Below are 17,474 nucleotides of genomic sequence, written 5' to 3' on the forward strand. Positions count from 1 at the left end.
TGAGACTTTTTATAACCACCTGGAATGATGCTCTGATTATATGCATTATTAAACAGGCACAAGCTTTGACCTTTGACCTTGATCTGATACCATGACGTCACCTGCAAATCCATGAGATCCAGGGATGCCTCCAGTGCTGAATCACATTGAAGTTTGGAGGTTTTGCAGGCTGGTCAACCTTCTTGAAGTCAGACCATCTCTGAGCATCCTGCTGAAAGAAGCCACCTCCTTGCTAACAATCAAGGTTTCCCTCCAGAACACTGATGGGGATGGAGTGTGACGCTCTCATGGTCTTGGTCATGGAGAATCTTCCTCAGGTGGTTCCACAAGCGTTCTGTCTCTCGGACTCGTTGCGCAGAGAAGGTTTCGGTGAAGCCTCTAACCCTCCATCTTCTTTCTTTACGTCCCCTTTTGATCCCTTCTAACCGATTATTGGTGTAATTGAGTAGAAGCAGGTGTGTCAGTAGGTCCTTCTGGTTTGTCTCTGGCCAGCATGGAGTTAACTCCTCAGACTACGCCCCAGGACTAATGTTATTTGAAGGGCGGCGGCGTCTCTGCCATAAATAATTGATCGCGGCCAGGAAGTACCCGCTGCAGACCACCGCCGAGCCTCCGGTGAAGAACTCCGGTCCCCAGTCCGTCATGCTGCTGTGGCTGCGGCCCCAGCGCTCCGCCGGGCCGGCCGCGGGTATCGGCGCCCCCGGCGGCTGTGAGGCCGGGCTGTGGCAGTATGTCTGCTGTCAGAGGAAGAGGTTCCGAGTCGGCCTCCCCTCGTGTAGGTTGGCGGTGAGATGGTCCTCTTGGACCGGACGTGGTTATTTGAGTTCTAGGAGGTCTGAACGGGGTCGAATTGCTTGTTCCGTGTGTACGCGTGATGTAATACGGGCGGGGGGGGGGTCATTAGCTCGCTGCTCTGATGGATCTGCGGGCCGTATCACATCAGACACCGAGTCTCTTTGGTCCTGTTCCAGCGGCTCGCTGAAACAAGCTCCAGACCCCTCAACTACTATTAGATCCAGACCTGTGTTGCACGGCGTGACTATAAATTAATGCGATCGTCTCTGCTCGCTACGGGGTTCTTACGGCCGTTAAAAACCTGGAAAAGTCACAAAATTAGAAAGGAAATATTTTCCAGGTCGTTTTCCCTCTTTTGGAATACGAAACAAGCACAAGTTATTGAAGACTGATTCTTCTACGGTTCTTCTACGTTTACGACTACAGCGTTAAAAACGATAGCTTTACCTTGCTTCCGTATTCCAGAACGTTCGAAGCAACGTCTCTCCTGGTCTTTGATTGAACCAGGTGGAGAATTTGTGAATTTGTAATATTCAAATTTTGGTAATAAATTTCAGAGAACGTGTGGCTTGTTGGATAAGTCGTGGAAGTTCTTTTCTATTTACATTTACATTTACAGCATTTATCAGACGCCCTTATCCAGAGCGACTTACAATCGGTATTTACAGGGACAGTCTCCCTGGAGCAACTTAAGGTTAAGTGTCTTGCTCAGGGACACAATGGTAGTAAGTGGGATTTGAACCCGGGTCTTCTGGTTCACAGGCGAGTGTGTTACCCACTAGGCTACTACCACCGTGGGACCTTCTCCGCGTTCCCTGAACACGCCCGGTCAGGCCGTCATTCTATGAACGTGTACGAACCCGGAAGTCGACTTATTAGTGACCTAACTAGTAAAATAGTGCACGTAAACGTCTCTTCGGTTGCTTTGGCGGTTTCTGAAGAAACGGATCAATCGAACGAGTCGTTACGAGATACAAGTGCAAAATCTGGATAAAATGTCTGTTCGAACATGGCTGACTTCCAAACGATCTGGAATTCCATCTGGTGCGAGCGTTTAAAATCACCGCGTTTTGCTTTCAGGAATTCTCTTCGCGAGTCCCGTTTTTGCGTCATTTTGTCTGTACTCGAGAGGACTGACTGAGGACGTTCGTCAGTCCTCCTCATTCAGTCCTCCCAGGGTTGGCAGTTAATCCCACTCTCTTCCCTTTTTACAGAAAAGCCTTGTTTGGTGTCGGTTTCGCGTCTCTCTCTCTCTCTCTCTCTCTCTCTCGGCTTGACCGGGCGTGTTCAGGGAACGCGGAGAAGGTCCCACGGCCTGGGTGGAACAGGGAACGGACCCGTCTCACCTGCTCACTGTGCCACGTCTTTGTGCTGGGGTTTTTATTGGAGCTCCAGGCCTGCTCTGTTTCCGGCGTGTTCCGCCGCGTGCTTGGTGTTTGTGACACGGCTGCTCAGCTATGAGCATCAGTCCTCTGGACGGCTTGGTCTTTGTCTCATGGTGCACTCCTGGTGCCGCCTCTGCCACGCGTCAGACCGAATAAACCTCTTCATCCGGCGGACGGCTGCCAAATTCATTCGTTCCCGGTGCAGAAAAGCTCTTTCCGGCATTCTGCCGATTTTGCTCTCCGGAAGTTGCTCCGAAGCAAGTGCTCCTCGCCCATGCTGATGTGCTTCAGATGTCCGCCCTTGGCCACGCGAATCCTCCACAGAGTGCGCTCTGCTCCCCGCTCTCAGCTGTTCGGGGGAACACTCCGGTCCTGTTTTCTCTGGCAGCTGCTGGGACGAAGGGCCACGACCTCGGACAGGACGTTGTTGCGTCGGGCAGGGGAATAAAGACGCGGAATGGGACTCTGGGAGGGCTCCGGTTTTCATGTGGTCCCAGAACAAGGACTGGGGGGGGGCGCTTGTGAACGAAAAACAAACTGTTGAAGTCTCATTTGAGGCCTTGTGTTCTCTTCTGCAGGCCCAACATTGCCAAGACAGAGCCCTCAGGTGCAGAATGGTCCCTCACCAGAAGAGCTGGAGATGCAGAGAAGGTGAGTCTCGTAGTGCCATTTGCCGAATGGTTCCTGCATAACCTCACCCACCGTTACAGGGGGGTGTTCGTATTTCAGTGCCCTCATATGTCCCTCATCTGGTGTTGAAAAAGTTGACAACCCTAATAGATATATACACCATAGATGTACAGATATACATGCACTAGATGTTGCCTTCAGCCTCTCAGCATGCGTCAATACCACCGTCGTATCTGGACGGGGTTCCAGGCTCATTCGATCACGCTTCTCTGAGGGTATGAGCGAAAATGGTGGTCTTCTGCACCACGTACGGATATTATTTTATCTTGTACGTTACGAAATATTGTCGACAAATAACGTTACAGACCAGAACATCGGCCCTCCCGCCTTCAGCTTCTGTTCTGAAGCCTCCATATATCGTATAGTTAGTTCTTGACAAGTCTATACCAAACGCCCCTGTTGATGGACCTGCCCTGTCTGTGGTCATCTTTTACATGGTTTATTTGAGCTGTGTCCCCGGCACTGTGGCCTGTAGCGTCCCGTCAGATGCGGATTTGTTTTTACACGCCGTTCTCCACCAGCGCTGTAACCTTTACAACCCGCTTGGAAACGGTCCTATTGAGATGTTGAAAGGTGTGGACGTAAACCAGGCGGGACGTAGTAAAAGCGGACCGGCGAACCGCTGTGCGCGGGTCTGAGGGTGGTTTTATCGTCCCTTTACAGCCAAGAAATGCGTTCGCATGAAATCCGTTTACCCGACCGGCCCGCCTTATGCAACGCGCCTATTTATGGAAACGCGTCGTTGGTGCTTGATGCAGTTAGAGATGAGCTATTCTCGACGGGCCGCGGCGGGACCGAGGCGGGGTCAGGGGTCGGCCCGCGCCGGTGTGATGGATGAGGCTGGGCCTGGCTGGGGTGCCGCGCTCAGGACGTGACCAGACACGGGAAGAGATTTTGCCTGCCAGCTTGTTCGTGCTGTTCCATGACATCGTTCACGTTTTAAAAATGCGCGGTCACGAAATCGCGGCAGCATTTTGGCACCGTTTTCTGATACGACGCCGTACTTTTTTTGCTAATCCAGCCACAGGAATTCATCTGTAGCCTTGTCATGCGACGAAATATGGTCATGGAGTTCATTTTACATTTACCAGACGCCCTTATCCAGAGCTCCTTACAATCAGTAGTTACAGGGACAGTCCCCCCCCTGGAGACACTCAGGGTTAAGTGTCTTGCTCAGGGACACGATGGTAGTAAGTGGGGTTTGAACCTGGGTCTTCTGGTTCATAGGCGAGTGTGTTACCCACTAAACTACTACCTTTATTTATTGTTGTATTAATGCATCGTTCATTGCAATAATTCATTATGTGGCCCGTTGTAGGGCTTTGTCTTTCAGTTTTGCATAAATTACCTAGAGGGACTCTTTAATTATTACGAATCGGCGTCTTCAGCGGTGGACCATGTGACATCATCTGTACATTTCAGAGCAGATGTTACACGATGCCGCTCACCCGAGCTGTTTACTTTATGGCTGCAAACATGGGGAGTGTGAATAGCTCATAAACGCGTCATAAAACAGAGCTCGCGTCTCAGAGGGTTTCCTCGCGCTGCTTTTTAAAAATTGTGCCATTTGCTGTTGAAAATGTGTCTTGATTTCTTTGTAAAGTTCTGTGCTTTTTGCCTTAATGAGAAGCTTTACCAGTCAGGGCCCTCGTTACTGAAGAATCAAGAACCTGATCTCAGTCGTGCTGTTACGTATCTGGAATCCCAAGGACTAATAGTCCACGTTGTGAAGATGCTGTTACATCACGGCGTCTCATGATTCTGATCGAGGGGGCAGTGAAGGACTGTTCTGTAGATCCATCTTGGTCCTGGAGGACCCCCTTCCTCAATGATCTGTACATCCATGTTGGTCCTGGAGGATCCCCTTCCTCAATGATCTGTAGATCTGGTCCTGAACGTTTCTGTACCATTTTATGCTGCATTTGACCTGCCACATTTATTATAATATAATTTTAAAGTGAGGTTTTGATATTATAATATGTATTTATTTATTTTTGGTGAATTGGACACTAATTCATCTCCTTGTGGACTCTGCAAGGAGAGTCTGGTGTACCAGGACATAACAAAATGTCATTCCATCATTTGCACCATTTTGAAGCGGTTTCCATGTGTCTTCTGTCTATGATTTTTTGCATTTCATTCCAGTTATAACTATTGTGGTGTCAGTTTCAAAGCACATTGTGCAGTACTGGTTGAAAGAAAGGGTTTTTGTATGGTCACCGAGGAGACATAATCCCTAAAGGAATCCTAAACTGAGATAAAGCAGCATTTCAGACCTCAGAGCTTTCTCCAATGTCCAACGTAGGACGTCTCTTTTTTTAAATTTTTTTTTTTATTGTGGGTGCCTTATAAGGTTATCGCACTGGATTGGCCCAGCTCTGGCAGAAACGTGAGAAGCGAGGTGAATGATCCGCTGGAAGAATGTCTTTGAGCGCGTGTAATGGAGCTGAGCGGACCCCTCGTTCCGCCGGCCCACCGCCATATTTAGGAATAGCAGTCAATGGATCTGGCCGCGCGCTCGCGGCCTGATGTCATCCTGGGATCCGAGTCCATTGCAAGGACCGGAGTGGAGCAACAAAAGGCAGGCTTTTTTTTAATGGAATGTGACGTGGTGGTTGTGGTTCTCCTCCTTAAACGTGGCATGTTATTTTGATGTACTTACAGAAGAAGAGGGCTCGGACTGTAGGGACCATAACTATACAAGATAGCACATGGGTCATGTTCCCTCATGTCACCAGATGGATCTCTTCTGAAGTTAGAGGAAGTAATCAGATAGAAGCAGGAAGTGTCTTTTAGCTGGTTCTCTGTATGTGGAGAGGAGGAACTAACTACCCACCCAGACCCTTTTTGTTGGCGGGTAATTATTTCTCACACACATATTTAACTTTCAATGTGTGTTATTGAACAAGTTTTAAAAAGGAGAGGTGAACGTGACCACGCCCACTACCAACACCAACATGCAGGTTATCAGGTGCTTTAATTCCCAGTGAACGTGACCACGCCCACTACCACCACCAACATGCAGGTTATCAGGCGCTTTAATTCCAGTCAACGTGACCACGCCCACTACCAACACCAACATGCAGGTTATCAGGCGCTTTAATTCCAGTGAACGTGACCACGCCCACTACCAACACCAACATGCAGGTTATCAAGCGCTTTAATTCCCAGTGAACGTGACCACGCCCACTACCAACACCAACATGCAGGTTATCAGGCGCTTTAATTCCAGTGAACGTGACCACGCCCACTACCACCACCAACATGCAGGTTATCAGGCGCTTTAATTCCAGTCAACGTGACCACGCCCACTACCAACACCAACATGCAGGTTATCAAGCGCTTTAATTCCCAGTGAACGTGACCACGCCCACTACCAACACCAACATGCAGGTTATCAGGCGCTTTAATTCCAGTGAACGTGACCACGCCCACTACCAACACCAACATGCAGGTTATCAGGCGCTTTAATTCCAGTGAACGTGACCACGCCCACTACCACCACCAACATGCAGGTTATCAGGCGCTTTAATTCCAGTCAACGTGACCACGCCCACTACCAACACCAACATGCAGGTTATCAAGCGCTTTAATTCCCAGTGAACGTGACCACGCCCACTACCAACACCAACATGCAGGTTATCAGGTGCTTTAATTCCCAGTGAACGTGACCACGCCCACTACCAACACCAACATGCAGGTTATCAGGCGCTTTAATTCCTAGTGAACGTGACCACGCCCACTACCACCACCAACATGCAGGTTATCAGGCGCTTTAATTCCAGTCAACGTGACCACGCCCACTACCAACACCAACATGCAGGTTATCAGGCGCTTTAATTCCTAGTGAACGTGACCACGCCCACTACCACCACCAACATGCAGGTTATCAGGCGCTTTAATTCCAGTCAACGTGACCACGCCCACTACCAACACCAACATGCAGGTTATCAGGCGCTTTAATTCCAGTGAACGTGACCACGCCCACTACCGACACAAACAACGATAAAATTCAGCCGTTCTGATGAGGGAACTGGTGCACATGCCCCATGTCCTACTTTTTATACAGCTCTGGGAAAATACTTCCCGTGTCTTTATTTATGCTCATATGTGGATGGTGTTCGCGTTTCCCTTCCACAGTTTCAGTAAATATGTGCAGCAATTAAAATGAAACCATGTAGTCACAACGGTCCCTCCCGCTCCCGTTCTTCAGCGCCGCTCTGTGTGACAATTCTCACGGATGTAATAGCGGCTCCATTTCTGACCTTTTGCCGCGGCGGACTGCGGCGATGGAGAATGGAGAGGGAGGAAGGGCAGGCGGGGGAACGGAAATCTGCTCTCCTGCTGACTCATCCCTCGCGCCGCAGCTCCGGGCCGGTCGCGTCCACGCTGAGATTATTAGGGCCCCCCCAAGCTTCTTATCTTCAATATATTACAAATGCCAGTGTGATGGTCCAAAATATCGAACATGGGCTTTTACGACTTGTAATTGTTTCCGTTTCTGTCACTTTTGTCATACTTGACCATCTGATGATGTGGAGAGGCACAGATTAAGTTCTGACTGTAAGGAGCGTGTTCGCCACCGCTGGGGTTAAAATCTGTGACCTGGCATTACAGACAGACGTCACTCCGGCTGTCTGACGGCGCTTCGAAAAAATAAATATTTAGAGCGCGCCGCCGTCACCAGGATGTTGGTGATTATGGGCTTCGGGGAGGATTACGTGGACAAAGACGTGGATTTAACAGCTTCTCGCGGTTTGAAAAACTGCCCAAAACCCAACTCCATTTCCTGACGGGACGGGAAGGGGAGGAAAAAAACGACTCTGTATTACTGTTCGATGGAACGGGCGGTGGTTTATATCCGCTTCGGCGGGTTCCGGGACCGCCTGAGCACCGGGTCGAGGTTTTGGCGACTCCTCCTCCTGAGATGCTCCAGTGTTTTTAATCAACATTTTTCACTAAACGCCTTCAAGGAACCTGTACGATGTGGCGGAAACGGGATGAGACGCCACATAAATGCTGGTCCTGTGATAATCAGCATGAAACGAACCAGAGGGTCACCACAGCCACCACCACCGTTACAACTACAGCTTCAGGGATCTTCAAATGGACCAGTAACATCATTATGGACACGTAATCTAGACCATGACACTGGACTACATTCTGGATTTCTCCAACCCTACAACTGTAGGACTTATTATTATATCATATCCAACCCTGCACTGACACCGTTTGCAGGCTCACTCTACCCTGGAAGGGGGTCCCTCTCTCTATCACTCCTTCCTAACGTTTCTTCCTCTCTTTTTTTTCTCTCTCCTAGAGTTTTTTTTCTGTGGAGTTTTTCCTTGTGTGCAGAAGGGTCAAGTGTGGGGGTGTCAACTGTAGGGCCTGTCAAAGCCCATTGAGAAGTACTGTATGTGATTTTGGGCTATATAAGAAATAAATGTTGTTTGATCAAAAGAGAATAGTTTTTATCTGTTCTACTAGGTACTCATACATTTACATTTACGGCATTTGGCAGACGCCCTTATCCAGAGCGACTTACAACGTGCTTTCAAGTTACCATCGATGAAGAGATCAATTCCGGTTCACTAGGACCCCAACTATGAATACATCTATTTAATTCACTCTGTTGTAGATTCTGTACACAAAGTTTGACAAGAAAATTACAATTTAATCTAAATATTCTTTAAAGAGGAAGGTCTTGAGCTGTCGTTTGAAGGTGCTCAGTGACTGAGCTGTTCTGACCTCGAGGGGAAGTTCATTCCACCACCGAGGGGCCAAGACGGAGAAGAGTCTAGATGAATGTTTTCCTTTTACCTTCAGAGATGGAGGGACCAGGCGAGCAGTACTGGAGGCTCGGAGTATACGAGGTGCAGTGAGAGGTGTAATAAGGGCTGTGAGGTAGGATGGTGCTGCTCCATGTTTGGCTTTGTAGGCCAGCATCAGTATTTTGAACCTGATGCGTGCAGCTACTGGGAGCCAGTGGAGGGAACGTAGCAGAGGGGTGGTATGGGAGAATTTGGGAAGGTTGAAGATCAGTCGTGCTGCTGCATTTTGTATGAGTTGAAGAGGTCGGATGGTACATAGTGGTAGACCAGCTACATCATACTACATTGAGTGGGATATATAAAATCTAGACCAAAATAAGGTTAATACGTTTAGATTATTAGTCTACTGAAATGAGTCTGGACGTGACCTAAGACTAATAAAATTGAAAATGGCTGCTTGACAGAGTAAAATTAGGACCATCCAGCTAAAACAACTCAGTTTTGTGGTTGCTAGTGTGCCTGTTGGAGACTCCAGCTAGATGGTTGGTTTGTTGGGGCGCGTCCATATGGGCTGTCTGGACCCGGGTCCATCCAGACGGAGGAGTCGTGCTGACCAGCTGGACGTCCGCATGTCATGCGCGAACCGCCCACCCGCTCTCGTCCTGCAGCGGTGCCGCTGCACCTAGAACCCGGGATCTATTCAGGCCTCGACCTTCGCCAGACCGGCGCGCCAAGGACTCTGCAACTTGCAACCCAACCAGGGACGTCCATGGCCGCCTCCATTCCCCACTCCCGTTTCGGGGAGCCTCTCTCGGATCGGTTGTAGCCGTGCGCCGCCTACACTCCCCTAGCAACCGTTCCCTTGGCAACGGTGTCAGGAACAGGGATGCCAATAAATGGATCTGCTGCTCGTTTCTTTTTCTCTCTCTCTTCTTTTGAAGCTCTTATTTTTCCCTTACGGAGGGGGACGGGGGACAGAGGGTTTAGAGGAACGAACCTTGCCATTGTCGGCGTGCCCAGCGATGGCTTTTACCACCACGGGATCTAGTTCTGTTGAAGAGGACGACTTTGTGGAAAGCCCCCTACCGTCTACCGTCCTCTCGACTGGCTAATTTGGTGTGTTTTGGCGAGCGCTTGGCGTGACTCGAGCGATAAGGAATGTCTGCGGAGGCACGCGGCGGGTCGGGCCGCCTCCGCCGCGGCCCTGCGGGAATATAAACATGGAGACCCCGGCGTGAGGCCCTCGCGGTGCAGGAGACACAGGGCCAGGCGCTGCCAGTCTGAGGTGCTCTGTTTTCCGGAAGGTTGTGATCGGCCAGCGAAGCGATGGTCTCGGCGATGCTAATTTAGCATGGCGTAGTCATGGTGACACCATTTAAACTTTTTTTTTTTTTTTTTTTGGAATGGCCATCTGTCGCCGTGTCTCTGCTCTGCTCGGGTCTGCTCAGGTCGGCACATGGTGGCCTGTCACCCTTTCCCGACCTCTGCCATCGGGGTCATCGTGGGAACAAAACACTCATCTGCACTCGACGGCCCTCCTAAAATTAAACTCCGTCTCCGCGAGTCGAGCGTCTCTCCTCCGCTCGCTCAACTCGTACGAAGCCCGTCGTAAGTTCGGCTCCCGGCGGGGCGGCGGGATGTGGGGTAGTGGAGCGGGACTGTGTGGGGACGAGCGACTCGAGGCGGGACCTCGCGGAGAATGTGGAGAACTGGGGCAGTGGGGTGGCCTGCAGGGAAGCGGCGAGGAGTCCCTTCACGTAGAACAGGCGCGGCCCCGGATCTCGAACTGGCCCAGCGGTGGCCCGGCGGTTATAGGAAGCGTCCCCGTAATCAGAAGGTTCGAGTCCCAAGCCGGCGAGGTTGCACTAGAAGCATGCCACGGGGTGGTAGTAGCCTAGTGGGTAACACACTCGTCCATGAACCAAAAGACCCGGGTTCAAATCCCACTTACTACCATTGTGTCCCTGAGCAAGACACTTAACCCTGAGTGTCTCCAGAGGGGGACTGTCCCTGTAACTACTGATTGTAAGTCGCTCTGGATAAGGGCGTCTGATAAATGCTGTAAATGTAAATGAATAAATGCACATGCATTTACCAGACACCCTTATCCAGAGCGACTTAGTCAGTAGTTACAGGGACAGTCCCCCCCTGGAGACACTCAGGGTTAAGTGTCTTGCTCAGGGACACGATGGTAGTAAGTGGGGTTTGAACCTGGGTCTTCTGGTTCATAGGCGAGTGTATTACCCCACTAGGCTACCAGCACCCAAGGTGCCACTGAGCAAAGCACCGTCCCCACACGCTACTACCTGAGCTCATGTCATGGTGTCCACTTAGGTCCCCTTGATGAAGGTTTCACCGTGTCCCCGCGTGCTGCGCTGCAGCGTTTCAGCGTGAGAACGAGACGCGCCGGTTTGAGGGGTGGCGGTTTGTAAAACCGGTTGCAGGTGGACGGTTGAGCGTTCCGGTAGGGAGTGGGCCCGGGAGTAAGCGAGCAAGAAGGGCTCTGCCTGCCATGACAGGTGCATCGTGGGTCGCGGGAGCCCGAGGTGTGATGAAGTCACTTCGCTGCAGGCGCTCGGGTGAAACGGGGTGTGGTTTTCCCACGCCGCCCTCTGCCAGTGTCCGTGGGGAATGGAACAGGAAGCCGTGTTGTGTACAAATAGAATTCGTGTCCAAACGTCCCCATCCAGTTGTGTTGACTGCATCACTTCTTTTTTGTTTTTTTAAACTTGAGCAATAACAATATTCTGAAAAGGTTACAAAAGAAAACGGCTCAAACAATAAAGTATATAAATGATATAATATATATAAATTAATAAAAAACCACCCAGATGTGAACTGTATCACCCAGGAACTCTTAACCAGATCAAGAAAAGGACCCCAAATCTGTTTTCAATGTTCTTCATTTCACTTAGGGGTTCAGTCAAGACATCTCTGGAGGTTTAGAGGATTTCCAGTTCGTAGTAAACGCCAGCACGTCCCACATCACTTCGGGATCCATCCGTCACCGCGAAACACTGCGGCACGCCACACGGTGACACAGCGAAACGTGTCCCCTGCATGTAACCCAGAGGGGACCTGGACCTTCCGGTAGGCCGAGTTTGATGGGCCGGTGGTGCATGGGACTCGTAGAGAAACAAAGATCCCGTCCCTGTGCGTTCTAGCGCAGGAGAATGCTGCCCCCTAGTGGCCATACCAACACTCTCGTGAAACAAATGTCCTTTTTTAAAAGCGCGAGGCCACAATCACAATTTTGTACATATACAGCTGAGCTTCTCACCAAAAGGTTGTCCTGATGTCCTCCTCTTTCACCTTAAACTTCTCGTGGGTTTTGAGGCCCTGCAAGACGGCGTAACATCGCTCGACTTGCCGACGCACTGACGTGAACTGACGTTTTATATAACGTCTCAATTACGTAACGGCGACAAAGGCCTACGGTTCGGGCGAATTAGATCCGGGGTCCTGCTCTCATCTGCTCTCGTGTTGTCCCCCCCCAGGCAACTGCAGGAGCTGCAGCGGCAGAAAGAGCAGGAGCGGGAACGTCAGGAGCGCGAGGCGCAGGAGCGCGAGACACAGGAGCGGGAACGTCAGGAGCGCGAGCGGCTGGAGAGGGAGCAGGCGGAGCGTCAGAGGCGGGAGCGGGAGCAGCAGGAGCTGATGGAGCGCGAGCGCCAGGAACGGGAGCTGATGGAGCGGGAGAAGCAGGAGAAGGAGCACCAGGAGCAGCTGGACCGGGAGCAGATGGACTGGGAGAGGGGACGCCGCATCTCCAATGCCGGTGAGCACCGTTCTCTAAGCCCGCTCTGCCCGCGCCTCGGAACCAGTCCATAATTACCGGCCTACTTCCTGCTCTTCCTACCGTACAATTCCACGTAGGCTCGGCGAACAGCATGAGCGCCACTCAGCTCCTGCTGAGGGGCGGGGTCTCGTCCAGGCGGAGTCTGGTTGGGTGTGTTTTGAAGCCCTCTGTTACGCCTCTGCGCTGCGGTTTGCCGGAAACGGTGGCGCCGCGGCCCGGTCCTGTGTTGGCGGCTCACCTAACGAGATTTGGGGAGTACATGGGACCCGAGTAAATGTCCTCTTTCCATCCTCTCGTCCTTTATATTAGATTTGCGGCCCAAGGCGGTGGTGGTTCAGGAAGCGGCCCCGTAATCAGAAGGTTGCCGGTTTGAATCCCGATTCGCCAAGGTGCCACTGAGGTGCCACTGAGCAAAGCACCGTCCCCACACACTGCTCCCCGGGCGCCTGTCATGGCCGCCCACTGCTCACTCAGGGTGGTGGTTAAATGCAGAGGACAAATTTCACTGTGTGCACCATGTGCTGTGCTGCTGTATGTCACAAGGGACAATCACTTCACTTTAAAATCTGATTCCCAGCCCTTCGCTCAAATTGAAAGGGCCGCCTGCATCTTTTTTCCGTCTTTCTTCCTGCATGTAACCCGGTGTGGGAGGAAGTTGTAAAACTCTTCAACACTAACAGGAAGTCGCGACAGGCGAGGCTTCACTAACAGAATCTCCGGGCGCATCGTGCCCTGGTGGGTCCGACCTGTAGAGGGCGCCACCCGCATCCCGGGCGTTCGGCCCGTTTCGAACCGTCTCGGGGTGACGTGAGATGGTGGGGTGATTTGAAAAGTACAAGTGAGGTGGGCGTGGCCAAGGTGCCTTCCTGATTTGAGTGTATGTTTGAAAGGAAGCAGACGAAGATGGTGTGTGTGTGTGTGTGTGTGTGTGTGTGTGTGTGTGTGTGTGTGTGTGTGTGTGTGTGTGTGTGTGTGTATAAAACAGCAGGGTCACTGCGGTTGGTGGAACAGAAAGATGTATGGCTGAAGTCCTTCAGAAAGCCTCAAGCTTACTTAAAATGATTCTTTTTCCACTTTGTCGAGTGTCAGTAGACATATTTAATATTTCTTCAGGTAAATTTCCCAAGATAAAAGGCATTAGATTTTATGTCCAGTACGCTTGTATTGAAGGGTCCTAGTGGAAAGTAGTCTTGCCCGACATCTTGGCTCCTGTGACGCGGTCCAAGCTGCGCTGGCGAGGGCTGAATGGCCAAGTTGTGAGTGTTTCGCACGTTTCGCGTTCAGCGACTCGCAGTTGGGCGAAATGTGTCGACTCGTTGCCGCGTTTGTTGTCCTCGGGGAATCTGCCAGAAGCAGACAGGTCGAGAGCGACGATGACTATTGCAACACCGAAGGTTTGGGTATGTGGAGAAGAAACGTGTGTGTGTGTGTGTGCTCGTTATGGTGCTACTGCAGAACATGTTAGTTTCCTCGAGGGACCATCAATGGCGAAGATAGCTGCGGCGCTATCTTGTCGCTCTTTAGAACGGACCATTTTTTGTACGTTACCGTGAGTCGGCGAGTATTTTTTATTCAAAAAAGTCGACCCGAGGTCATTAAAGCAAGTGCATGAGTGTGTTTAACCAGCGCGCCGTCTTCAGCGGGTTTCTCTGATACTAACAAAGTGCCATGGCTACCAAACATATACTGCCCCCTTCACAGCTAACCAGTTAGCGCTAATTAGCATAGTAGCGACGTAGCCTGTGTTTCTGTGGAGAGAAGAGAACGTTCTTCTTTTCTCCAGGTCTCTTGCTGGTTTCTCCTGCTTCATTTGCCCCCTTTCTCTCTTCTCTTCTCTTCTCTCTCTCCTTCCCCCCTTTCTTTCTCTTTCTCTGTCCGGTCTGTGTTCTGTCCTCGCTGCACGGTGGCCGCTTCCTCCCTCCTGTCCCGCCATTCAGCATTTGAAAGCACCCTGTACAACCCTGCGGCTTCGGCCTCGTCCCCCGTGTCCCCCGTGTCCCCCTGCACCCCGACCTTCCACACCCCCACCCCATCCCCCACCTCAGTCTCCGCAGCCCCGCCCACCCCACCCATGCGGCACTCGGCCTCCCGCTTCGCCACGTCGCTGGGCTCGGCCTTCCATCCGGTGCTGCCTCACTACGCCACCGTTCCTCGCCGGCAGCCGGCGCTGACGGCCCCTCAAGCACCGGCCCCGGCCCCGCCGCCCCAATCTCCATCCGCGGCCCCCAAGTCAATCATCTGGTCAGCCGCCAACTTCAGTCCCCTCCCCCCGTCCCCGCCGGTCATGATTAGCAGCCCGCCGGGCAAAGCCGCCGGGCCCCGGCCGGTCATAGCCGTCCCGGCCACTGGCCCCCTCAACCACAAACCCCCATCACCCGCCGCGCCCAACGGGCTGCCGGCGTCGCCGCATCTCCACGCTCCGTCCCCCATCCTGGCGCAGCCGCCGCCCCCTCCGCCCACCCCGCCGCCGCCCCCTCCCCTCTCGTCCCCGTGCCACCCGGCGCCCCCCACTCCCATCGTGTCCCCTCCCTCACCCCAGCCTGCTGTTCTCCCCTCTCCTTCCACAGCCGTAACCCGCGGAGACTCCTGCACCTCTCCTCCAGACCCGCCCGCTACGGCCGCCGCGCACAACCAGCCGGGTAAGCGGCCTCCTCCGCCCGCCCGCCGGCCTCGGCTAATCCACTAACACGGGCACCGGCTGGCGAGCTTCTCCGCAGGCCGAGTTCGCTTGTTCGCTGCGTGTCCTCGATCTTCTGTTTGTGTGTGTCCCTCGTGCTGTCACACACGGTGTTGAGTTGGTCCAAACGTATTTATTTCAGCGCATGCTCTACGTCTGGCATGAAGATCTGATCCGTGTCTCATTCCACCGTTCTCTGCAGCTCACCATTGTCATCACTTGTCACGTTTATTTCTTCATTTATGTGACAAGTCACCCAGACTTCATTAGATTCAATAAATCCTGATTCCTCCCAGCACTAGTCACGTCATTCGTATCTTCGGGATTTACAGAAATAGACAATGTTGGTGTGGAATTATTTCTGACACAAAGAGGAGGGGCCTGAAGGCATGATTGACGGCTCTCACACCCTACCTCCTCATTCTTGACCATTTAAACCCCCTCCGGTGTCCTCCGCTCTCCACGCTTCTTATACCCCAACGTACACCGCGGCCAACGTGACCACGCCCACTGCCAACACCAGCATGCAGGTTATCGCCGCTTTAATTCATCCGTTCTGATGGGTGAGCTGGTGAACACGCCCCATACGCTGCATCTTATATAGTGCCATCACAACATGGGCCACAAAATGTATACAACACAGCCACGACACACAAAATGAATCTTGTGCTAACATTAGACCCACACCTGTGTACACAAACAGATCAAACTGCCCCACACAAAACATGTACGGCAAAAAAAACGAAAACAAAACGCTGAATACTGACAACCACCCGAGCCTACACAAACTCCTCTCCACCGAACGTATACCTGAGGCCACAAACATAGCAGCAAAATTGTAAATCCGGTCCTAAACCAGGGGAAAACATCCCGGACGAGCCCCCATTTGTCACGTTCTTAAGTCTAGGGGTCTATGAAATGCATACAAACACTACTTTTATTACAGTGAGCTAACAGGTACTATATAACAGTAGACTCAGGACCGATAAATAACATCAAAACAGCCAAAAGGAAGGGACTGTCCTGCAAGGATAACTCAAACACGCACAAGTTAACAAAAAGGGCACATAAAGCTAGCACAGGCTAACAACAAAGGGTCTATCATACAAAGCAACAAGACACGAATGAGATCCCCAACAGAGCTCCTTGCAGATCTCCGTGGACCTCCAGAACACCATCCGAAGTCTCTTTATATAGGTGGAGGTGACCAATAGCAGATGGTAGGTGGAGCTGGTCAGCTTCAACTCCTCCCAAGAAGTCAACCTAAAAGAGACAGGACACAAAAACACAGCCAGCTACACAGAACACGTGGGAGCGTACGTCCAGGGATGCAACAGTAACTTCCATCCAGGTCATTGATTCATTATAAAGGGTTTGGTGGTGTTCGCTGCCAGTTTCTTGAAATGAAACTCGTAGATGTGTTCGTCTCGTGCGGCCTTCCGGTCTGCCGTCTTTTTTCCCCCCATAAGAGGTGATATTGTGTTAAGTGAAATATTTATATTTCTTGATTAATTTTGTCAGATTATATTTGTCAGAATATTACCTATTGGGCTTTGTTGGGGCTTTTTAAAATTAAATAAATGTCCTTTTTCTGAGATGCTCTATGAAATGGAAGCCAATGGGCAAGATTTACATTTACAACATTTACCAGACACCCTTATCCAGACTGCCTTACAATCAATATTTACAGGTACAGTCCCCCCCTGGAGACACTCAGGGTTAAGTGTCCTGCTCAGGGACACAATGGTAGTAAGTGGGGTTTGAACCTGGGTCTTCTGGTTCACAGGCGAGTGTGTTACTCACTAGGCTACCACCACCCTATTAATTTCTACCATTTTCACTGTGTGTGTGTGTGTGTGTGTGTGTGTGTGTGTATTTATGTGTTTATTTGCTTGTCTCTGGTAAGGAATGTTTCCATTTCATGTTTTCGCGTCGTAACTGTACTAACGTGTTGCCTGGAGAATTTTGGCGATGCCTTTTATGTCCGATTTTAGTATTAATTATTATTTTAATTCTCCAATTTAACAGATGCGGCACCAGCTCAGGGTCTCCCCACTCCGCCGCCGCCTCCCCCTCTTCCCCCCGGCTCCACTGTGACCCCCACCACTGCCGGGCCCCCGGCCCCGCCCGGGCCGCCGCCCCCGCCTCCTCCCCCCCTGCCCACCGCGCTCCCCCCGACGGGCCCGCCCCCTCCTCCCGGTGCTCCTCCTCCACCTCCTGCCCCGCCCCTACCCGGCGGCCTCTTCACGCCCTCGCCCACCTCGGATGAGAACCGGAACCTGTCTGGCCTGGCCGCCGCCCTCGCTGGAGCCAAACTGCGGAAAGTGCCTAGGGTGAGGAGCCGCCGCCCGGCAACC

The 17,474-nt window shown here is 51.7% G+C and overlaps 2 protein-coding genes across 9 annotated transcripts in view; both read left to right on the forward strand.

Moving 5' to 3' along the window:
- LOC114802910 (delta(14)-sterol reductase-like) overlaps positions 1–17,474 on the forward strand; it is a 212,756-nt gene that overhangs the window by 177,077 nt on the left and 18,205 nt on the right. The window lies entirely within an intron of this gene.
- Positions 1–17,474, forward strand: part of enah (ENAH actin regulator) — a 59,716-nt gene that overhangs the window by 36,735 nt on the left and 5,507 nt on the right. For 5 of the 8 annotated variants that reach the window (XM_029002049.1, XM_029002048.1, XM_029002046.1 and 2 more), the window contains 4 exons: positions 2,759–2,831; positions 12,139–12,419; positions 14,378–15,079; positions 17,146–17,450. In XM_029002049.1, the coding sequence (XP_028857882.1) occupies positions 2,759–2,831; positions 12,139–12,419; positions 14,378–15,079; positions 17,146–17,450 (1,361 nt within the window). The remainder of the gene's footprint in view (positions 1–2,758; positions 2,832–12,138; positions 12,420–14,377; positions 15,080–17,145; positions 17,451–17,474) is intronic. The other 3 variants (XM_029002052.1, XM_029002053.1, XM_029002051.1) reach the window with 2 other exon arrangements.

The sequence above is a fragment of the Denticeps clupeoides genome, chromosome 14 (assembly GCF_900700375.1).
Source record: "Denticeps clupeoides chromosome 14, fDenClu1.1, whole genome shotgun sequence".
NCBI classification, from domain to species: Eukaryota; Metazoa; Chordata; class Actinopteri; order Clupeiformes; family Denticipitidae; genus Denticeps; species Denticeps clupeoides.